The 24882-nt window shown below is 39.1% G+C and overlaps 1 protein-coding gene across 1 annotated transcript; it reads left to right on the top strand.

Moving 5' to 3' along the window:
- The first annotated feature begins 751 nt into the window (after positions 1-751).
- LOC140242897 (tumor necrosis factor alpha-induced protein 3-like) lies at positions 752-23012 on the top strand. The gene is made up of 7 exons (XM_072322643.1): positions 752-856; positions 15396-15580; positions 16522-16699; positions 17445-17641; positions 18047-20330; positions 21468-21545; positions 22219-23012. Exons 2-7 carry the CDS (start codon positions 15410-15412, stop codon positions 22764-22766), a joined length of 3456 nt encoding a protein of 1151 aa, XP_072178744.1. The 5' UTR covers positions 752-856; positions 15396-15409; the 3' UTR covers positions 22767-23012.
- The last annotated feature ends 1870 nt before the right edge of the window (positions 23013-24882 follow it).

Genomic DNA, 24882 nt, shown 5'->3' with positions numbered 1-24882 from the left:
GCAAGTATGCATCTTGGCTCACAACTGATTGTGTGTTTATACACTTTTGATGCATTTAGAATATGTATATTTTTTGTTTCTTATTTGCATGTGTTTTGTACCCTTAGGCCGAGAGGCCTATATAGATCAAATGAAATAAAATTATGAAAACAAACGGAAACAAACTTTTGTTTCCGTTTGCACTCACTTCCGTTTGCACTCACTTTCTATCCGATTTCTAATCTGTTCTCTTCGTTCACTTTTATACAGTTATTGAAACCAACTTTGAAATTTCTTGATTTCCCTCAAAATGAATGTTTTTCTTAATAAGATTGTGTTTTGACAGCAATGACCTAGAGCATTACCCTTTCGTACATGGTCTCAACGTACAGGGAATGGTGTAAGCTACCGTGCCATTGTGCCGTTTGCAGAAGTAGGACGAGGAAAAAAAACAATAACTAATCGTATACGATGACATCATTTTTGGCACCCTTTCTTTTGAGAGAAAATGGGGGTATATCTAGATTAAATAATCTTAGAAAGTTGTTGCATACTTTCAAAACGATATATTCTATGTAAGTCTATCTTTTATATCTTATACCTACTAAAATTGGTTGACGTCTGTTTTGTAGTAGCACAAAAGAGAAAAAAAAATATACCATTTATTAAAAAAAAGTACCTATAAAAAGTGGTACAGTCCAAAAGATGCAATAGTATGGCAGAAGGGAAATCCCCGTAAAATGTGGCCGGTCTTGCCGCATAGTGTATGCAACTAGGAGAATGCGTGTTGCTGTATGTCTTGTTTACGTTCGAATTCATCTGAAATTTCCCCACTCTCTTTCTGTTTGAAAATTAACCGGACGTATTTCTCCAGTTGGTAAGTTTGTGAGTTTAAATCCTGATCATTGTATGTGCGATAGGCGAACAGAAATGTCTGTATCCTTCAACACGCTGAGGATTTAGATTAAGTCAGATTTTCGTAGAGCCAGACAGAGTAGCTAACACTAGACCAATGCCAATGGCAATGTACTAACATACTACTACTTGGCGCAATGCAATGGTAATGGCTGTCTACTCATGACAGGGCACATAATAAGCCAGTTCACAGTTACAATCTGAGCATGTGCAGATAAAGGTCATTGCAGACCTTCTCTTGAGTGGAGTGTCACTGAGATATTTGTTAAAAATGGATAGTTTTCATGAAGACATAAATTTTATATGTTATAAATATTAATGTATGAACCTAGCCCGACCAGACGCTGTTAGAGTTAGTTAGTACGCTGTGCGAATACAGCTACGTACAGCGACTGGGCTGTGCATAGTTACTAATTTTGTAATTAATAGTATGCTGACAGCTACTAATGTTTTACGTTGTATACGACCTTTGCTTTTGACGGCAAAATCACATTAAAATGTCATTTATTTTGTTTGATTTTACCAATAAGATGATTTTTACCACTTGCCTACAATTTACATCATATTTTGCTGATGGTTGAGTTGAATTCGGTGTTTTGTTGGTATCCAGACCTTAAAGTCCTTATTGCTTAATTTTTCGGAGTAGATTATGTGGTGACATCTTTTTTTCGAGAGCTTCACAAAACCAACGAACTACCACACATGCGCAATCGGAAGTACCGTGGTAGCGTTTTACGTACGCCCGTGTGTTTTGTTTGTTACGTAAAGCTTGTCGTCTGCTACGTACATGTGGATCCACGCGTGCTGCTCTCATGATTTGACCTTTGTAGGGGGGTCACTTCCGTTCCGACAAGGTCATGAACTTTTCCGACTCGCTACGTTGTTTAATATACGAGAGTGATCGCCATTCAAATAACACGCAGAAGATGAGGAGTGTAGCAATACGGACGCTTACAGACCTGATTTTAATCACGGATTTTGGTGGGTTTCTGACGTAATTTAAAAAAAATCGCTTTACGACAACGGCTGCATGTAGATAGTATGAACCAGGTACCAGGTGCATAATGGAATGTAGGCCTACAGCCTACAGGTGAATGTGTATTCTTTTCAACCAAATCAACAGTAGACATTCATGCAGCACTTGCATGTAAATTAAGTCGGCTGTACCCAACTGCTCTTCTTAAAGATAATTCCATGTTTTGTAAAGTCTGTGGTTCAAGAGGTCATTGCAGGCTGGTGCTAACTGTGAACTGGCTTATTATGCAGATACGTTACGTTGCGATTTTACGACACCGCTACCATCAGCAAGACTTTAAACGTAAAAGAGCAAGTCTCGTACGATAAGGTACTCACAAGGCGATTTAGCCCGACCAGACACTGTGCGAGTACAGCGACTAGGCTGTGTATATTAAAGGCGATTGCACATATTCACCAGTGTAAGGTACTGCAACTTGCAAGCACAATACATATCAGACAGAAAGATCCGTCTGTCCGGAGGAGTCTTTTATCTTTTTGACGTTATTTTTTTCGCAAAGCCATATGCAGTCTCCACGGAACATTTCCCCGACGACCAGATACAGACCGATCTTTCGGTCAAAATACATATCGAACCTTTTTACAAACAAACCACCTTCCATTCATTGCATTGATTGACATTGTGTTGATGTGGAAGCAGCAAGCATTGCCATTATTACTATACTATCAGTTGACTGGAATTACTGTCTCTAAATATGGATTTCAACACTAGGTGCGGTAGTGGAATGGCAGTGCTAATGCCTAACAGTGAATACTGAAAAAAACCTGTATGTAGTCAATAGTACTCCTCAGAGTCCTATTTAGTAACAGTTTTGACGCCGCACCAAGGTCACTAGGTTAATTACCTCCGCCAAGGAAGGAGCAGGTTAATAAGTGATCATCGGCGTTGATTTGTCTCTTTGCAAAATAACTCAAAAAGTTGTGTACGGATTAAAATGAAACTTGCTTAAAGTGTCGACATTGACACAAGGAACGCATTCGCTTTTGGCAGTGATCTTGGAATTTTTATGGATATTTGAAGGATTTTTCATCTTTTGGCATAGGGTCCTATAAGGTCAGTGAAATTTGGGTTCAAGCTGTTCGTACTGGAGGTTTACATATATACGCACTACAAGTAAGCGTGTGCGCTGCTCGGGCAAGGCGCCGTGCAATGACGTATTTTAACAAAAGGCTTCTAATGTGGGAAATTGCATATAAGGGTGGAAATGACTTGCTGGCTTGGTGGAGGTCTGTGCTCTTCGAGTGCTTTTCTTGTTACCGTTTATATACTATACATGTAATTAGTAACATTAACAGTGATCTTAAAATCTTATAACAGTTCAGTTCACTTTGGTTCACTTTAAAGTGCTCTAATGCACCCAATCTTTACCCTAACCTAACCCTAACCCTTAACTCTAACCCTAACCCTATTAAAGTCATAATTTACCATTTGCAGATGAAACAAAAACCCAGCATTAGTGCTTTAAAATAGTTCTGAAATGTGTGTTAGGGATAGAAACAACCACTGTAAAAATTTGAATCGGTAAAATCGGTGTTAAGTATTGTTAAATATACAAAATGTGAATAATACTTATAATAAAAATGTTTCCAGACTAAACCGTGTACAGTTACGGTTTATTAAGAAAAATACAGAGATCTCCTTATATTTTAGGCTTTATCGCGAAAATTTTATATGATAGGATGTTTATTGGTACAACAAACCTAGACATATGCATTAAATGTCATATCTTGAAAATTTTTAAAATCACTGTTCCCAAAGGTAAACAGGACCTTTAAAGTCTAATCCTATCCCTAAAGTCTAACCCTAACCATAAACTCTAAACCTAACCCTAAAGCCACCTAAATCATATCATATTACTTTTATTCATAGAATATCACTTCTTTTTTTTTTCAATTTTAGTTTGGGTATAAAATGATGGAACTCTTGCCTGGCTTCCCATAGTCTGTACATGGCTCTGCTGAAGTTAGAAGCCTAAAATAATTTAGCCCCCTAAAACCTAGGATTGCCAATTTTGTTTCACTGGACATTTGTGAGAGCGGGATCTCTGGCATGATAAAGAAAATAGTACATTTCTGAATCCATGATCACCGTGCGATGATGCGATCAACGACGAGGGTGCCACACCATGGTGACCATCAAGTGGTTTTTTCTGTCTACCACATGGTACTTTTCTGTTTATGTATTATCAAAATGTGTATATTGTTGTAATTGCCTTGTTTAACCATGTGAAAACTGAATTTCCTTATGGGACAATAAATAAATCAAATCAATCAGTCAGTCAATCAATCGATCACTGATTCTGTGATATCTGTCAATATCAAAAATTTTTGCAGTGCATGCAGCATGCGTGCAATGCAATCCAGATCACTCAACAAAATGGCTGCTTCCAGTTGCTACCATGGTAAAATGGCTGACACCTCTTCCCACTTTTCCCTCTGAATTTTTGAATCTAAAGAAGGAAATGACAGTAAAAATACAAAGAAACTGATCAGGTTTACATCAACTTTCTGTTTTTCCAGATTTTGGAAGGAAGGGATTTCAAGCTGATTTTTATGGTGATCTGGATATCAAAACAAAGCCCTGGACCACCTCCTCTTGCATTTCTATGCTTGAGTTCAGTTGGTTAATGAATATTTATGTTATAATTTGAATTTACATGTAAACCCGTGCCAAATAATCTGACCATTTTACCGGCTACAAGTTACATCTGCCAGGGCGGCTTCATCAAAGCAACTTGTGTGCTGCCCCGTCTGAGTTGGTAGGAAGCTACACTAACCCGATCCCTACACTCCAGCAAAAATAAATAAATGAATAAATGAATAGAATAAAAAATCTAAAACAAACAAACAAAACAAAGCAAGCAATGCAGTCTTTGCAATTTACAATGTAGCCTACAACTTAGGCATTTGGGATGCTCATATGAGGGATATCATATAAAACAAATATGGAATGTCTTTCTTGGCTCTAGCAAACTGAGCATTCAGAGGTAAAAGCTACACATGTAACTTTTCCTTGAGGCAAATGTACATTGAATTAATTATACCCTCAGAAAGCCTAGGGATAAGTAAACTTGATACAAATTTGCCCTCAATAGGTATTGTTCATATTTCTGTGTCATTCCCCATTTGTTTGCATGTAGATTTTCTTCCTTCGGAAAACATGACCAAATATTTTGCCTGTGGGTTAACATAAAGTATATTTCCACTGTGATGTGGTTAAATGTTTGTATTATAATCTTTCATTGATAGTTGGCTTACCCACTATAAATCAGTACCATTACTAGGATTATAATCAGCTCTGAAAATATCAAGCCACATGAGGCTAATTCCAGGGTACATGCATTTGATTTTTTGTTTTACTAATAATAATATGAGATTAATGAAAGATTTCTTTCCTCCACTTGAAAGTACTTAACAAAAGTTGTGAAGGAATACATTGTATGCCATAGATTTAACATACCCATGCGAAACACCCCTCTTCATTTTAGAATGATATGCCCCATATTCAGTTTTGTGTACCGGTACCCACTTTAAACTGCCATTTCTGTTGTTAAAGTAAAATGTAGAAAAGAGCACAATGATTCCTGAGTTCAATTGTGCGGAAGTCTGCTCATTATGTTGTCCGTCCAAGATTAACTAATATCCTATGTTTTTCATGGATGGGGCATCTATGGTTGCTTCTTCTAAAAGAGAGAAAAAAACAACAACAAACAAACAAACAAACAAACAACAAAGTTCACCCTTTCCTTCAGTCAGTAGGATCAGTCCTGAGTATTAAAAGACAATATATCAAGTGAGTGATTAGATTTGGGATAAAAAAAAACAAACAAACAAACCAAAGATGCAGCTTTGACAGAATGAAAAATCTTGTGCCACTCATTTTCAACAAACGAACTCACTGATTTCCTACCTTGGAGATTTCCATATATATATGCACAATGCACATACATATCAAATTTGTTTAGAAGGCAATTTTTGACATATTGTTTGTTGCCAGAATGTCACTTGGCTTACACAAATTTATGAAAGTAAAACCACTGTAACAATTATGACTGACAGCATTTGGCAGTATAGGAGAGAAACTTTCTTGGTCAACAATGAGATGAAGGCATTATATACAGCCCATATAGTGAATAAGGAACACGGTGTGCTTGGCTTTGTCCATGAAATGGTTGCAAAGAGCTACAGTGTATTACAAAAAGCATTCCACTTCCTAGTTCTAGTCATGAAGAGTCCTTCCTCGGGTGTGAGCCTAGATAATGACAGACAGAGTTTACCGTCTTAATACTACCAGAACTCGCCAGGCCATGCTCTTTTGTGTTGTTATTTTGCGGGGACACTCCACTCCATTATACACAACTTTCATTCTGTTCATGGTAGTGCATGCATAGCTGTTCACATTATATTCAGCATTTATATTTAATCGACATTGTATAATATAGGACAGCTAGGCGCATTGTTGTAAAGGGTCACATGCAACACTTTCGTTTAAAAAAAAGAGAAGAAGAAATTCCAGGGCATCCCTCCCGTGGCACCTGTGTCCAAGTGGAAGAAATTAACAGTAACGGAAGCTGACTGTTATTGTGATAACCACATTCACCCAAATGCAGTTTGGAATGCTTCCTAATACAAAAATTGTAAATCATATGAGTGCAGGGCTGCCATGTTTCCTGTTCCTGAGTCTGCGGTATTTCATCTCCGTGAAAAACATGATTTTGTATCTTTATGATCTAACAAAAGGAATGTACAGCAGCTTTCCTAGACCCCGTTTACAGCGCAGGACTGGGCCGAGCCCGGGCCGAGCCCAGGCTGAGCCCAGGCCAAACCCGGCCTCAATTGCGGTACTCGGCCCCGCAATTCTGTGCGTTTACATTGGCAGGCTCAGCCAGGGCTAAATTCAGACCTTTCAATATTTTGTGGTAGTGGTGCTCTGTACATTGTACGTAAACAAACGATTATTTGGGGGCGTGCCGGGGTCACAATGCAATGGTTGCTGGCGCGGTATTTCCCTTTGTTTTGTGTTGGAGACTTTATTGTTTCGATTTCTGCAAAATTTTGCAGGCTTATAGAGTTTGCCAAACTGATCTGATGACAAGATGAGACATATTCGTCTTGGTTGAAAATGCAAATAAGGGTCAAAGTTCATATTTGAAAATGCCAATGTTAAAGTCAGGGTGACCCTTTAAAGACTTACTTACCATATTTTTAATTTCTTCATTTCAAAGACCTCTTATGGTAAATATTTAGCTAGATAGCCTCTAAATTCGACTTACTCGCACACGCAGACACACGCGCAGAATTTCCATTTGGTTGCATGACAGTTCAAACAATTTGATCTGAATTATGTCTACAGGTATAAAGAACTGGACTTCAGGAATGTATCTCAATATAACTTCAAGTCATTATTTTACATAATTTTCGTTGTCGATCACGGGTGACCACTATCTGATGACCCCCCAGCGTATCACCTAACTCGTCATCGAGTGACGAGTTTCGTATCTCATTTGAGTTTCATTCCTCTATAGATAAGATGTCCAGGAAATATCAGTGCAATGGTATAGAGAGAGAAAGGTCCACCATTTGTAAATCATACACTCCCTGCAATCTCTTCACCTTGATATATTGAGTAAATGCAGTAATATCAGTAGAACACGTCAGTGAAAATTTGAGGAAAATCAGACATATCATTCAAAATTACCAGTTTCTTAGCAGTCACTGCTGGATGAGAAGATTAAGTGCAGATAATGATGTCACATGCATCTAGAACAATATATTTATAAGGAAAATATTTAAAAAGAAAATTCCACAGATATTTTGTAAAAAGTACACATTCCCTCAACTTGTTCCTGATGTGTGTTTAGGGTAATATTATTCCCCTTTCCTTCTGAAAGAAGCAAGTCAAGTGCTCTTTTATTATGTGAGAAAAGTGAAAATATGTTGAATTTTCTTTATATTTTCTTTATATCGTTGTATGCACGTGACATCACAAACTGTAGTAGTCTTCACATCCAGTGGTCTCATCGCCAAAACTTCAAAAATGCATTTATTGTTGGAATGGATTCTCTGATTCTCCTCAAACTGTCCCTGATGTGTTCGAGTATATTTATGTTGCTGCATTCTCTCAATCCATATATACAATACATATTATGCATTTGTAACTGGGGTATATAGGCCTAAATGTAAAGTTGTCCTTGAATTTGGTATGGTTTGTATGTGTTTAGATATACAAATAGTTATGAAAAGGCAATTTCTCTTCTTTTTTTCCTTTTTTTTTTAAATGAATGAGTTCCATACAAAAATACAGGGACCATCATAAGTTAATTATACTCTCTATAAAGTGTGCAATGGTTCAACACATGAACTGTGTCTATCTTTGTATTTTGATCTCTTATTTTTAGCACAGTTAAGACCTGAAATAAACCTTGTATTAGTTTTGACGCACCAAACTATTTTGAGCCTCCTGAGAGAAACCACTTGTGCTTAAAGAATGCCCAACTACTGTACAATATCCAACTAGCTTTGACAATGACAATGTTTACCGTGTACATCTGTATGAATCTTGATTTTCAGAGGAGTGCATACAATACAGGTAACGGGTCCCCATTTATTTTCTATTTTATTTATTTATTTATTTTTAAGTTGTCACCAGTCAGACGTATGTTTTGAGTTTCATTAACCTTTGATACATAACCTTTGATACATTTGAATGGGTTTATCAGAAAATGTGCATTATTTAAAAAGATATTTCCCTGATTTTCATTCTCTATGATAAGAATCAAATTATAGACATTTGAATATGATCTCCATTTCTGGTGGGAAAAAGGCATAGATTATGGTACCTCAAGTTAGAGAGTAATGTCAGTTGCTCTTTTCAATATACCCGTAATGTAAATTGTAAGGGTTAATACACAAAAAATCCGGCATTGGAGTATTTCACACGTCGGGTAGGTTTATTGCCACTTGGTCTACTTCCCAGTTCGTCTTTACAAGAACTGGGAAGTAGACCATTCTGATAGAACATCACTACAGCTATTAAAACTCATTTGGTCTACTATCTATTTCTTCTAATGCCCATTTTGTATAATCCTCACTTGGTCTAATGTCCAGTTTGACTAATTATCATTTTGTCTAATGACCAAATGGTCTAAGCGCAATTTTGACTCCTTGGATTTTTTCCCATTTTGTCCAATAAACTGGGGGTATTAGATGAAATTGGCATAGCCCATTGGAAGTAGACCAAATGGTAATGAGGCTACATTGTAAGTGGCAATTGGACTACATGTAAATGGTCATTAGACAAACTGGTTTTAGACGAAGTGGGATTAGACCGTGTGAGTTGAGACTAAATGGCTATTTGACAAAGTGGTAGTAGACCAAGGGATAGATCACCATTGGGTATGCCATAGACTTTATGTAGTGATAAAGTTTTGATATTTTTGTCCAACACTGACTTGACCCTTTAAATGTGTGGTCAAGAATCTGCCATCACTGTTTCATCCCTGTGTAACACAGATGAATGGATGTTTTTGTTTTGAATCATGTGTGCCACTGCCAGGGAATTTTAGCTGCTGTGTACAAGCAAAATATGTACAGTGTAAATCCCCATCTGGCCCACTGATAACTCCGTATCGGAATACATACTTGCATCAAATACCCCTTTAGTGTCCAAGCCAAGACACTCAACTTCCAAGAAGTGTGATGTGAGAGAATTTCAGAGCGCTTGACCAATGTCACACTTGGGATTACGTATACAATTTACAAAGTTCGTCAGTTTGAGTAAGATAAGCAGTATCCTGGAGTGTGTTTTAGTCATTATGTCACAGGAAGGAAAGGGAGCTCACCATATCCCAGCATGCACCTCTGTGTGTGATTTAATCAATACTCAGAAATAGCGGAAGCAATGGCTGACTTTTAGTTTGTCTGGTCAGGTTGTCAAATCGAGTATGTTCCAAACTATTCTGGAGCTCTCATGGGCCACACAGAAGGTTGCAAACTTGTGAATACTGCGCCCACAGAAATATTTGTGGTGCATTAACTTTTACATTTTTGTCGTGCTGATGTAGGCCTTGGCTAATGTGAATTCTATAGATTTTGAATACATTCTCACAATTGTTTTCCACACATTCTGAACTGGTTGAATCTTACCCTTCGTCAGCGATGCCTCCCTGGTACAAGTGTGTGTGCACACATGTGCCCTAACACTATTTATAACATGGAGCCACCACACGTTTTTATTAGACTAGTAGATGTTTTCTTTTGAATGATTCTTTGCAGGCAGTTCATTTGATTGGACAGTAAATTGTCACACAGAGAAATGTCAAATCAAATTCTGTCTTTTTTTGTGAATTGGATGAAAAAATGTGAGTAAATAATTGCGCAGTGCAAATTCAAGATCCTGCGAATATGTCCTTGAGTCACTCAGCATGAAAAATTAATTGCATAAAAGTAATGACATTTATAATAGCGCCATAATTCTTCCAATTCTCTTGTTACCCTTAGTTACCCGTTGAGTCTTGTGGAATATCTGCCGCAGATATGATCCTACAATCATATATCTTGTATTGGAGAAAGATTTAGATGGAAGTGGTTAAATTCATTAGTTTTGCCCCAAATCAGAATAACAATAACATTTGCTAATTCAGAACAGATTTTTTTTTTTTTTTTTTTTTTTTTGGGAGGGGGGGGGGGGGGAGAGTGACAAGTTGCATTTTAAGGAGACATTTTTTTTTAAAGAAGCAACCTCTACCTACTGTAGTGCATGAAATAAAATTAGAATATCTGTGGTTACAAAGTTTGTTCTCTAAAGACCCATTGTGGGTAGATTGTTGACACTACATGCTGGTAAACATTGCCCACTATTTCCCTCCAAGCACATTCACACACATTTACATTTAAACATACACTTGAATACAAAAAGCGTCCTAGTGTATCGTGGACCAGTGCCATAGGAGATCCTATCTCATCTCTACCCCAAATGAGAGCCCCTTTATTCACAAAGGGACTCAATCTACCCCAAATCCCCATAGTCCCCCTTCTTGCCCCTTTAATTCCCATCACCACCACCACCACCAACAACCTGTGACATATGACAGGCATGGACTGTTGTATAAAATGGACCCATATACAGTACATGCATGGTGTGTACCTAATAGAATACAGGGTGATGTTACATAATTAGTAGCTCTGTTAGAATTCCAAACATGTGTGTTATGATTACTCACAACCCCCACCCCCCCCCCCCCTTTATTTTCTCAGTTGTGATGAATATACACTTTGTATGCAGTGACACATTTCCGGTAATTCCTTTCCAACCCACCAACATGAATACCCCCATGAACGTTATTCAGCATGATCTTCCGATCGAAGTACTGTGACATCACAATCAGGGAGGGTATTCCCCCAAGCCTGCTGTGCGGCCTACAAATCTGTCGGCAGTGAGCCACTTATGAATGACAATGGCAGGCTATATTTAGCACTATTGCGGCATACTGGGGAATCACCCTGCATTATGTATGAGTGCTACATTGTACGCCTGCAAAGTTTTTTGGAAAGAAAAAGGGGCATTTTGTTTGTTGATATTTGGTACAAGTATATATACTTCTTTACACTCAGTAGGAATAAACAGTAGTGACAAGGTGCATAGAAGACCAGAAACAATTTTGTCTGCTTCCAGGGTGTGTTTGCAAGGAGATTATAGTGACCAGTGTGTATCACCTACTAAACAATGGCTTAATTCAATTGGATCTCGTTGCTCAGGCTATATAATTCATGATATTGTATGGAAAGTGATACGATTGCTGTGAACATGTGTTCAGTGTAAACTTACCAGTGGAATACTTGCCCCTTTTGTATCACATCGGACCTTCCTACATATGTTTTATATTGGTGTTGTGCTGGAGCATTCATATGTACCTTCTGTAATCCCATTCATCGGCGTGCTTTTCTGGTAAGAAAATGACATAAACAAATGTCGGATAAAGTGACTGAAAAGCTTGTCTAAGGCTTTCATGACATGGCAATGACTAATGCATGAAGATTGGATTATTGAATTATTAAAGGGAATGTGTAATTTTGGTTGAGATGGGACTTTTATGTGAGATAATGAGAAACACTTCTAAGAATACAATTCTAAGAGGAATTCAAAGTTCCTTTGATGATAATCGGTTTTGAAATGACTGAAATATGCAGATCCCACCTTTTATGAGGACCATGTGCACTTTGTTTTATTTGTTTTTGGATATCTCAGCCATTTCAAAACTGATTTTCTTCTTGTAAATAAACTTTGATTTCCTCTTATATTTGTATGCTCTGTAATATTTCAAACATGGTTTTTAATTATCTCGCAAACAGTTAAAATCGAACCCCTCATCTCAACCAAAACTATACCATCCCTTTAAAGATCAAATATTTGCATACGTAAAAATGTAGGAACATGTTTGTTGAAAAGCTTGTCAGTTGCGATGCAGTTAGATATAGTTGTGAATTTGAAAACATTGCTAAACCAGCCGTTGTCGTCTCTGTGATAAAATCTTTCATACAAGGTAACTCAGCTACAGTCAATAGGCCCGTTCACACACAAGGGAAAAAGTGAGATTTAAAAAATCGATTTTCTTATCGCGATCAAAATTTTGAAATTTTTTCCTGTGTGAACAGAAAAATTTCACTAATTTTCGCGATCCTAATCGCGATCCAACTCGCACTGTTAGTGCGATTTTTCAGAATAATGGCAATTATTTTGCCAAGCGTCGTGTGTATGAGCGCGATCGAGATTCGGAAATCGGTATTTTTAATCCCATCGTTCGTATAGCGTAGCGCGTGAACGTCAACATTATTGGGACCGCGGGGTCAGTCTTCGGTCATGCAAGTTTCGCGCATGCGCAATTTGGCCACTGATCGTTCTTTCCTTCCTGCGAAGTGCGATTTTTCCTTGTGTATGAACGGTCGAAAAAAAAAAATCGAAATTTGGATCGCGATTGTAATCTCGACTTTCGTTGTGTGTGCACGGGCCTATTATGGTTCGAAATGTTTGAAAGGTTGACCTTAAGATAAAGTTTAGATGTGCTGCACAAAATGTGACAGATTGTAAGATACGGGTAAAGCAACTTGATCTTGTAGGCCACTTTTTTTGCATGTACGGTAGTCAGTTTATGGCTATTTTCCCTTGTGAAACAATCAGACTGATTCTTTCTATTCTTAAAGGATGTGGTACTTGGAATATAGTTAGGTGATTGCAATGTTGGACATCGTAAGGCACTGAGATTGCTAGCTTTTGCTATGGAGGTGTGCTTGCATTTATTTGATATTTAAATAGTAACTTTGTTTTACTATCTACCATACAAACTAGGCATGCAAGGAAATATCACACATGTACATGTTCATAAATTAACAAAGCTCATAACATTATTATAGCTAAACTTCATTCATTCAAAGGTTCTAATCCTGGCTTGCCTTCCAAAATAATTGTATCAATAACAAGTAAGTGAAAACTTGTTAGGTTTTCATAGATTTTAATATTCAATTCAGCTGCTGAAGATGACAAGCCCTACAGCTTTTGCTAATTACCCCCTATATTTAAGTGTTTCCATAGGTGTACATTTACTGTAAAACAAAATTTTGGGGCAGGCATGAAACTTTTTCAAATTTTGCGAGAAGCCCAGATCTGCAAAAGTTCTTGTCTTACACAATACATTGAATACCAGTGACAATTTGTTAAAGTTTTGTGCAACGATAGAGGCCAGTTATCAAAATTTTCATGCTGTAGATATTTGTTTTAAAATCATATTATAATGTTAATCTGCATCGGTGAATGATATTGCATGAATAGTATTCTCATACATTTTTTTTTTCTATTATGATCATAAGTGCTCTATTGAAAAAACAAAACAAAACAATACTCAAAAGGGTTTTGAAATGATATTCACCTGGTTAGTATGATGTTGTAAAGTTTGAGAGCTCAACATACAAGTGAGTACATTAACACATCATCTTAGAGAGCTGATTTGTGTGTGTGTTTGTAAATATTAGCATTATTTAGTAGTTGGTTCATTTGTTGTTGTTTTTTTTTTTTTTTTGAGGTATCAGGATGAAGTAATATTTCATGTCAAAATAAATTGACTGAAGAATAGGATACTGGCAAAGCTTTGCATGTATAATCCAGTGAGTCACTATTTTTAATTCTCAACAGCAATGTATTCGTATTTTATCGCTCTTGTTACCATCATATCACCACAGTAATACTGTGTAAGGCGTTATTTTTGCATACCAATATTTTCGTGAATGATGAGGTCATGGACATTTTCACAAGATGTGGTTTTCGCAATTTTGGCACTGATGCCATCGTACAAGTTTGTAAGTGCACTAATGCGTATAAATTCGAGATATATTTGCATATTCTTCAGTTTGCGGTCCAACAGTGATTTGAGATATTTGCAAAAATAACAACATATACAGTACTTGATTTTGTTGGCTGCACTTACCACGAGTGATGTTTGTTATTCCAGAGGGTCATTAATCCTTAAATGAAATAAGGTTTGTTACTCTGAATGGTATGCTCGTCCAAAAAAGGAAATAAAATTTGTTAATCCAGAAAGGAAAAGAAAGAGCATGTTAATAAACCTTTGGAATGACAAACCTTATATCATTTTTGTCAGATTAATGAACCTTTGGAATAGCAAACGATTGCTTCATTTCAGGACTAATAAACGTGTGGAATAATAAACCTTTGGAATCACAAACCTTATTTCATTTTTGGATAAATGGACCTTCAGAATTATGAATTATAGTTATGGAAACAGTTACCCAACCCACAACATCTTGACATTCTTAATACAAATCTACAATCCGTAAGATAACCACATAAATATGTAATCTTTCAAATTCATGAAATTCTGCCGTCGTGGTGTTTTAATTGTATTCATTAGTGAGCTTTCTCCAATTATTGTTATGATAGTATTAAAGTGTAGTGACTCCTCACGGTGCAATCTTTTCAGCTGCATTGAAGAGACTACCCTGGGTGTTAAAGTGAGACCACAGTATTATATTTGTTATTATTATTATTATTATTATTATTATTATTATTATTATTATTATTATTATTATTATTATTATTATTATTATTGTTATTATTATTATTATTATTATTATCATTATTATTATCATTATTATCATTTTTATTTTTATTATTGTTGTTATTATTATTATTATTATTATCATTATTATTATTATTATCATTATCATCATCATTATTGTTATTATATCACAATTATCATCATCATTATTAGTAGTGTCATTACTGTCACTTTTAGTAGAAGTAATAATAATAATAATGATAGTATTGATAATAATAGTAATTATCATCATTATTATTATTACTACTATTATCATTATTATTATCATCATCATCATGGCTGTTAAGAAACATTTTTATGAATATCAACATGTTTGTTGTAATCTCATCTCCTGCACAGACAACATCTCAGCTATGACGCCGCATCCAGAAGACAAACCCTCCGCTCGAGAGAAGCGCTCGCCTCTCGATCTTCCACCCAGAGTGGGGGACGCCGACCTGCAGAAAGTGGCGAGGATCTGGGAACAGGTCAAACACAGTTTCCACAAGTCCCATGACCCATTCAGACCTAATTCCTACGTTGGGGTAAGTGGAGCATAAAAGACTCCCCTCAGAGTGGCAGTGTCTTAATTTTTCATTTGGTTTAATATTACAGTAAAAGTGGAAATTTTCGCTGTGTTGAAATTTTCACGCATTTCGCACAACCAGAAGCTAGTGCGTAAATATAAAGCACACAAATATTTTTGTTTGCCATATGTTCCAGTAGTTATTGTCTTGATTTCGCGAAATTAAAAACAAGCGAAAATTTTCTTACGCGGCCGAGCACAAAAAATTAGTCGCGCGAAAATATCCACTTTAACAGTAACTTGGTGAAGACTAGTCCTGCGTATACAGTCCGACCTCTCTGTATCTGGCCTCCTTTTATCCGGATCTCTCTATTATCCGGACGCGATCTCGCCATGATTTTTTTCTTTTCTTTTCAATCTAATAATTTTGGGGAAAAGGGGGATTTCAAACACAAACAAAATTTCTACACAAATCCATATGAATTACATATTATTCCCAACATAACTAGCATTAATATATACATGAAGTATATTCACATCATATTTTCATCGAAATAACATTCATTCTTGCAAAGAAAGAATTTCAGTGTTTGTACGCACCTGCCATAGGCTACATGTAGCTACCAAGGGTAGGCAGCTGCATGTATTAAACATTGAGTCGCCTATATCCATTATCCATTATCCGGTTTAGCACCAGTCCCAACATGTCGGGAGGAGAGGTTGGATTGTACTCAGGCAGGTGTCTATGGGAAATGAATATTTAAGTGTTAACAGCAAAATTAGCTTGTCCTCATCCTCAGTGTCAATGGTTAAAACAAATGTTTTAGACAGATCTTTGAAAGAAAATAAAATAAAATATGCATACTGTCTCCTCCAACCTCCAAATTCAAACAATGCTCACGCTATCATGCCAGTAGTATGCTTGACTCACTTTGTAATGTTTTCTTGTTTGTGCCGCAGGAAATGAACTCCTACACAGCGTCGCTCCCGTACTTCTGGGATACCTACTCGCAGGACTTTGTTGGGTATCTGAAACAAGAACTCGTGGATCTCACCTTTGAAACTGTCTTGACATACCGCGGCATCCTGAACCCACTCCCAGGACCCGTAGCTCCTCTCTACCCCATGGCCACCACAGGTGAGTGGCGGTCAGTGTGGTCTGGCTAATAAGACCTAACCTGTCCAAGCATACATATTATTTAGTACTTGTAAATCTTTCCGACAGTGGTTTCGGAACTACATTGTAGTTTCTTAAAGGGGATGGCTAGTAACTGATCAGTGGGAATGCTGGGGGATGATTGTTTCCATTCTTGTGGGATTCATTTAAGAGTACATTATATATCTATTGTTGTGTGAAAATTATTTGCTTCAGAACGGTCTCATATTCAAGTAATGTGCAGTTTAATGTTTCCAGGTTAGCGTGCCTGTACAGTGACGGGGCACTTTAAACAATATCTAGATATTGTTTAAAGGGATGGTATAGTATTGGTTGAGGTGGGGATTCAGGTCTTAACTTTTTGCAAGATAATTAGGAACCTCTTATATAAAATATCAAAGAGCATACAATTCTAGGAGGAACTAAAAGCTTATTTGATGAGAACTGGTTTTGCAATTGCTGACATATCCAGCCTTTATCTTTTCATATTTCTTATGAGTGGTTCCTTATTATCTCATTAAAATTTAAAACCTGAATCCCCATCTCGAGCAAAACTTAACCATCCCTTTAACTTTAGAAAAGATAAACAACACAGCAGAAAAACAGCCAATGAATCTCAAGGAGCATTAGCGAGATACAGTCAAACTTTCTGGTTCCTGTGTTTACAGCCAGGAGTCTTTTTTATTCGTGACTGATGACAGTTGGACATTTTGTTTCCCTCTATCAGGTGATGGTAATTGTTTGCTTCATGCGATCTCGCTGGCCTTGTGGGGAGTCGAAGACACCGAGCTCCACCTTCGAAAGTTGCTTCACGAGGTAATGAAGGGGGAGTTTGCCCGCGACAACAAGGCACGATGGAAGCGCGATCGCAGCCGGTACGACACGGCCAACATTCCAACGAGCGGGTTCCGCTACAACTCCATGGTAAGCATTGCTGGGTTAGTAGCATGTGGGTTGGATTTGATTGAATGGCAGTAGCATGTATGTCTCATATTTCTTGTTTCAGTGAAGAAATACTAAATGAGAATATTGGGCAAGAATGAGTATTTCCCTAATGATTTTTTTGTTTGTTATGTCCCTATGTTATGAAGTGTAAGAAAGTGTATTTGATAGTGATCACATCCTTCCTTGCATGCACGTCTCCCCATGTAAAGTGGATCATGCTGTTAAAATATGAATATGTAGAAAAAAAGTAAACATAAACAAATGTAATATTGTACTTCTATACTATTCAGGCCAGTAATATTCAAGGTCATCTTTGTGATAAGGCGTATCTTTGCAGAGAATGACTAATCTTTAACATCGTTCTCTGCTCTTATTTGACTACAGGAGTGGTCCACCGAGTGGGACATTGTTGTGGATATTTCCAGTCCCAATCGCAGGATGGACTCGCCAATGGGATTGCCGTACGCCTGCCTGGAAGAGTTCCACATCTTTGTCATGGCCAACATCCTGCGACGGCCGATCATTGTCCTGGCGGACAACATGTGGCGGAATGCTGTCGGCGCCTCTCTTCAGCCCCTCAATTTCTCTGGTGTTTACCTGCCGCTTGCCTGGGAACCAGAGGACTGCTTCAGATACCCCATTGTCTTGGCTTTCCACCAGATGCACTTCACTCCTCTTTTCTGCACTGCCCCCATTCCTTACGGCAAGGGAGCCCAGCAGTGGAACTATGTGGTGCCCTTGGCTAACTACGGGGCGGCACCCCTGACCGTCCATTTCCTGACAGAAGAAGAGGAGGTCCATGAGGAGATTCTCTTGAGAAGGTATCTGCAGCTTGAGTCCATACCAGAGCTTCGTGGAGTCCACTTTGCTAAGCTGTCCACCAAGACGCTACCGCCGGAGCTGGATGTGTTTGATGCATACATGCGGCTGGCAGATGTGAAGTACAGATTTTACGCCGAGGAGCAGTTCAACCCGGAGAACGCCAAGGTGCTGAGGGAGGCAGGCGTTATGTCGGCCTGTAATACCAGGCAGCTACGGGAGAAGATGCTACAAGCTGATGCTAGGCACTCTGAGATGAGCATCCCTGGAAAAGCCTTCAGCAGGGATGCCCTAGGGTCACCTGCAACATCCATAACTGGCCCTCCATCAACAGGCCTGCACCTTCCAGAGCCAGCAGTACACTCTAAGCAGAGTGACACTGCCTGTGCAACAGCAGGGTGCCGCTACCAAAAGGCAGAGCCTAGTGATGAGTACTGCCTTTGCTGTCTCGCGCAAACGCAGTCAGGCGTGGAGAAGACTAGCAGTGAGAGATGCCTGACACCACAGTGCCTAAACAGTGGAGAGAGGGACTACCAAGGATACTGCAAAGTGTGCTTTGAGCAGACAAACTTCATGAACGACGAAGCGCCTTCAGCAAATTCTCGAAGGAAAGCCAATATTGTTGCCCAGGTACAAACTTCAAGCTTGAATAAGCTGCAAGCCAGGGGACCACCTGATGTAGACCAGTCGTGGCAGCAGACTGGAGATCTCAACACAAACATAATCAATAAACTTACCGTAGGCAGCAAGAAGTGTGTCCAGCCAGACTGTGAGTTCACTGGGCATCCGAAATATGAAGGTATGTGCAGCAAGTGCTTCAAGGCAAGCCGAGGAGAGACTAACTCTGGAACATTTGTGTTTGACCCGAGTGAAGAAGTGGGGCAGAGTGAGCTGGGAGCTGCTCCTGCTGTTGGGCCTCTCATGACAGAGCTTATGCCTGTGGTTGGAAAACAGAAGTGTCTTGTACCTGAATGCGAATTGACAGGTCGTCCAGACAAGGAAGGATTATGTAGTGGATGCTACCTGATGCAGGCAGAGGTGTGTAAACAGCTTGGCAAGGATGAAAGCAGGAAGAGTTCATCATCTCCAATGGTCCTAGCCCAAATAAGTCCCAGCCAAAGCCACATTCAACAGCAGCACCTTTGGAACCAGGCCGTTCCCAGGAAATGTAGGACAGAGAGGTGCGAGATGTTTGCCACACCCACTCAGGACGGTCTCTGCTCCAAGTGTTTCAAGGAAGCCATGGCAGAGAGGGTTGGCCCACCCAGCCCATCACGGCTGCCTCCAAGCCCTTCTCGGCTCGCCCAGATCAAGGACCGGCCGAGGGGAACCGTTCAGCCCCAGGGCCCCTTGTGCTTCACTGTGAAAAAGAACATGTGTGCGATCCCGGGATGCAGTGGGGTTCGCATTGGACTTGGTGGAGGTGACATGTGCATGAGGCACTATGAAGAACACTACGCGAGAAAAGCTTCTGGGAAGCGAACCCCGTCACCCCTTCCTTTGGCAGCCATGCCTGCTGCACGAGTGCAACCCACTGCTCCACCGCCCAGCATCTACTCCCATTCCTCCGGAAATGCACACACCCTGCCCAAAGCGACCAAGTCTGGACAGCGCTGCCTGCACCCCAAGTGCGGCGAACCAGCTGCCCCGCCCAACTTTGTTGTTTGCCATGGTTGCATGCGGTTTGTGGCACGCGTCAATCAAATTCTAACAGGCATCCAGGATACCCAAAAGGAACCCTTGGCAGAAGAGAGATCTTCATTTACCAAGTATCATCCCAATGGAGACAGCCATGCCAACCTGGGTAGACCTCGGTACAATTCAGATAATCTGATGTTGGAAAATCTGAGTGAGTACTTGCATTGAATGCTCTTCTATGATATTCATATCTATGGATGTGGAAAGATGCTGAATATATTGAAGACACCAAAGGATTATGACTGTCACTGCAAATAGTGGCTTTTGAAAGTAAGGAGATGTCTACTTCTGAGGTTACAGTAATGCAAAACTGAATTGAGATGAACCCCAAAGTTGCAGGGGGGCAAAGTTAAATGGTTTGTTTGTTTTCACACACAGAGAAATTGATGGGGACCAAAAGAGTGTCTGTTGTTTTGTATGGCTGCAATGACATCAAACAATTCAGTGCATCGAGATAACCATTATTCTTTTTTCCCCAAGACTTTGGAATTGAATCAGGAGGAACTTACTGCTTGAATCTAGAGTCTCCAATATGTGTAGGACTTTCACTGAAGGAGACTTCTTGATGATTTTCAGATTTGTTTGTTTGAACATCTGCACATTGCTTATACTTTCTACAAAGTTTCACAATTTACAGTGATTGGGATAAGGAATAAGAATGCTGTCAAAATTCATAACAAATCAAATTGAACAAGTATGATGATGTAGCAGCTTCACATGAAAATGCAGGATTGGGTGCTCAAGGAAGCAGAACAGAAGAGGAAATCATGCATGAATTCTACACAGATGAAGTTGTCAAGCAAGTGGTATTGTAATGGAATTACACAGCTACATGACTGGAATCTGTAAGCCTGCTATGTCAACATCCTTGTTCAGTGTATTGTGTTTTGAGTTTTTCAGAGTAATGGCTTACAATAATATCTGCTCTAGGACCACAAGAATTCCACAAATCTATACATGGCACTATCAAATTATGTACTTACTCGATGTGAAATTAGAGATTTTCTTGAATGTCCCTTTAATGTTTTCTTTTGATGCTGATTCAATGGAGACTTCTTGTAAGTTGACGTGATAATACTTTCAACTGAGGAGTCACAACTTCAATAGCAGAAGGACAGTGTGAAAAATATCAGTTATAAACTATATATGGGTGTTAGATAATCTTTTATTCTTTGTGTATCATTTTGTCTACATCTCCGTTTGTCTTCTTGTACGTCTCTCACACTCTCTCTCTTCTTCTTCCCCTCCCCCTCCCCCCTCTGTATACACAAATTTTCCATCTACACAGATATGGACATTTCTGAAGCTGAGAAAAAGAGTGTCAAGATATTCATTGGAGGCAAGAGGCCCTGCAAAACCCACGGAGGTAAAACCTTTTGTCATTTCCTTTTAATAAGTTGTTTGTTTTCTATTTTCTATGCTTGAATAGAAAGACCATAATCCAGAGGTTCCTCGTTCAAATATGATGATAATGATATTTATATGCACAGTCAGTACAAGAGGGTGGTAATATGCCTGAGTTGGTTGCACGTCTGCCTCCAGATCCAAGGATACCAGTTTCGATTCCAGAGTCTCACTGAGCAATGTTTTGTGTAAGCATTCGGTCCCTCCAGTAAGAGGCACAAAACACTCTGCCCCTTGGAGAGGACATTAAATGGAGGTCCCGTGTGTGAGTTAGATATACCCACAACTCACAAACATAAAAAAAAAAAATAATGCCACTTCATTCATTCCATTCAAAGAGCAGGTTGCTAACCCGGTAAAGCGGTTCCCTACCCACCCACACAAGAAAACGGGCAAGTGATGCCTACCCAGTGGTTTACCCCAGGTGACTAGTAATAGTTAAGCAAACAGTATCAACCAGGCACAGTGCACCATATGCTTGAATGAATGAATGAATGAACAGTCATAGCAAATGTGATATACTGGGTACTTACAATGTAGTTTAGTCATATTATGTATGATTATTGTCATATGTGTGATGGTCATACTACCGATGGCGAATTAATGACGATAACCATTTTTCTTAATCTCTTCAGGCTGTCCATTTAAAGAGTGTGGCGATCCCAAATATGATGGGCGTTGTGAGGCATGTTTTGATCATGATGTGGTCGCCCAGTACAGCCAGATCGGTCACAGCAGGACGGCCCCTGTGCAGAAGACAGGACGCCAGACCCATCTCGCCCCGAATTCACAGTCTGAAGTCATCATCTCGACTGGGACTGGAGCGGGCAGCGGCAAGCGCGCTGTGTCCCCGTCCAACTTCGTGAAGTGCGTAACGTTCGGCTGCGAGAAACAGGCCAATCTGCAAGTCCTAGACGGCTACTGCAATGATTGTTACCCCACCTACAAAAGAGTGGAGGAGCCGAGCTATGGTACAAAGAAGAAGTCCGCCGCGCAAAAGTCCGCTGTGCCAAAGTCCGCCGCGTCAAAGTCCCAGCAGCAGGCAGCCAAGAAGAAGACATACAAGACAGAACTGGGTGCCAAGGTTGACCCTTGTAGGAAGCCTGGTTGCAAGAACTACGGCAATGACCAATGTCAAGGCTTCTGCAATGGCTGCTTCGGGGAACAGTTTAGCGAGGATTGAACACTCTGTGTCGTCATCAATCCATACAAGGATTTAAATCTTGATTCTATATCAGATTTTGATTGCTTTCTTTGTCCTCCTCCGCATTGGTGTTTGGGTTTTTTCCTTCAGACGTTGGGATTTTGCATGGCAGACTATGCAAACATGAAGATACAATGTAGTAGCACGTAATTTTGAGCAAAACAAAATTCTGACCTTCGCACATTGTCACAAAAATGAGGCTCAGTTATCTAATTAATTTCAGTATTGAGTGGTCTGTAGCAAAAAATGTTTTCTGTAATCAAACTTTTTTTTTATTTAATTCACCTTTGAATGATTAAATGGTTTGTTTTTTTGAGTCCACTTAAGATACAAATAATGCTATTGCTAAGCCATTGCTTTTGGCAAATAACCTAACTCCCATTTACTGTATCATGCTTGCTGTCCATAGCTACAGCTAGCTACCTTTTCTGTGTTTAGTCTCAATTCTAAAGCATGCCCTTTGGTGCCAAAGGAGGCAGGCTCAGTAGATATGACCCCACCACTATGTGGTCCAGGATATGTTGCAACAGCTGCTGCCTCAGCCTAAGCCGTGCTGCAAGCACGCCATGCTGCAGTGAGCTTGAATGCCCTTTGGCCCGAATTTGCAAAAGCTGTTTATATCAAATCCATGGCTTGAATTTAGTCCATGGACTAAAACAAGCACAAAAAAGTGTACCGTTCACATATGTCTAACCGTGTGCATTGGATATTAGATTTTTCTAGCCATAGGTGATTTGTCATGCACTGTCACACAGAAAGCCCTGCATAATTCATGGGCTAGATTTAAACTACATGTACCTTTATACGTAAAGAATTTAGGCCATTGTATTATCATGGTTATAATGGCTTCTAGTGTAAGTTTTCAGAATGCATTTTTAATAAATGAATAACCTACAAGTTTTGTCTGTTTCAGCAAAGTGGTTAACATGACAATGATTTTCTCAATGAAATCAATACAAGAATTTGCCTCCGTCATTTAAGTCAAGCAGAGTTAAAAGACTGAAAAATTTTAAAAGAACTGTATTACAAAAAAAAACAAACTATTGGGTATCTCAAAAACTTCCTCTGAATCAGTTGCTCATTAAATGTTCAGTGAAGTAATCTTCTATTGGTTGAATTTATCACATGATTCATAATTAGAAGAACATCACTATTTTTTTTCTTTGTTTTTCAAAAGTCTTTATGAGCAAAGCATGTCTAGCATGTATGTCTAGGAGGGTTTCCTTCCAAGGGCAGAATGAACGCTCCGTATTAACCCGTTGAGGACGAGTCCCGAGTATACTCGGGCAGGGGTCTATAGGAAATGCATATTGTAGCAAAATAAGCCCGTCCTCAACGAGTTAAAAGCATGCCCCTGTAGCATGAAGCCACACAATGTGGCATGGCGTGGTGCGGAATAGGACGACATGATTTGCTTTACCTCTAAGACCGAATGCACCCAAGGACTCGCATTCATTTCGATTGACCAGAATTGATCGATTAATGCCCCTTGATTTCAACCTCCCTTGAACATAAACTGCATACCTCTGATATATTTTCTTTTTTTACTGTCATGGAGCTCCTGCAATGTTTCTATGGTGCTACATCTTTTCAACAAGCCCCAGTTGCATTCTATGTTACCACTCCGACTGAAACGGATTGACAGAACGGCAAAGTTGCAAGCATAATGACTGTATTAACAAACTATGCTACGCTCACCTAAACAGAAATCACGCCAAATAGCTGGATGTCCTACAAGTATTGCAGCAACCAAAACTGTATTCTTGCTTGCTTTTGAGAAGAACTCTTCATTGAACTTCCTATTTCATTTTTTGTATGCGATATAATGCTTTGTATTTAATCAGGGGATGTAAATTCTTCTTATTGAAGTGTGGCTCATGTTTAATCTCTTGTAATAGTAAGACCTAATATCCTTTATTTTATTATTTTGCCGTAAACTCTGTTTCAAAAGGCAGACATTGTATTATGGGATCATAACGCAGACAGTGGGGATTTAGAGATTAATACCAGAGTTTTATATCAGATGTTTCGACAAAACTGCACTCCCCAGTTGGTGAGACGTGTGCAGTACACGTAGCATGCAAAACGTATGCTT

This window comes from Diadema setosum, chromosome 19 (assembly GCF_964275005.1).
Source record: "Diadema setosum chromosome 19, eeDiaSeto1, whole genome shotgun sequence".
In the NCBI taxonomy this organism is placed as follows: domain Eukaryota; kingdom Metazoa; phylum Echinodermata; class Echinoidea; order Diadematoida; family Diadematidae; genus Diadema; species Diadema setosum.
Note: the sequence above shows the minus strand (reverse complement) of the source record. Positions and strands in the feature narration are given on the sequence as shown.

Excerpts from the sequence above, each read along its gene's own strand:
- LOC140242897 (XM_072322643.1), top strand. The coding sequence starts at position 15,410 with ATGACGCCGCATCCAGAAGACAAACCCTCCGCTCGAGAGAAGCGCTCG. Across the intron at positions 15,581-16,521 it reads GACCTAATTCCTACGTTGGG|GAAATGAACTCCTACACAGC; the intron begins GTAAGTGGAGCA and ends TTTGTGCCGCAG. Across the intron at positions 17,642-18,046 it reads GGTTCCGCTACAACTCCATG|GAGTGGTCCACCGAGTGGGA; the intron begins GTAAGCATTGCT and ends ATTTGACTACAG.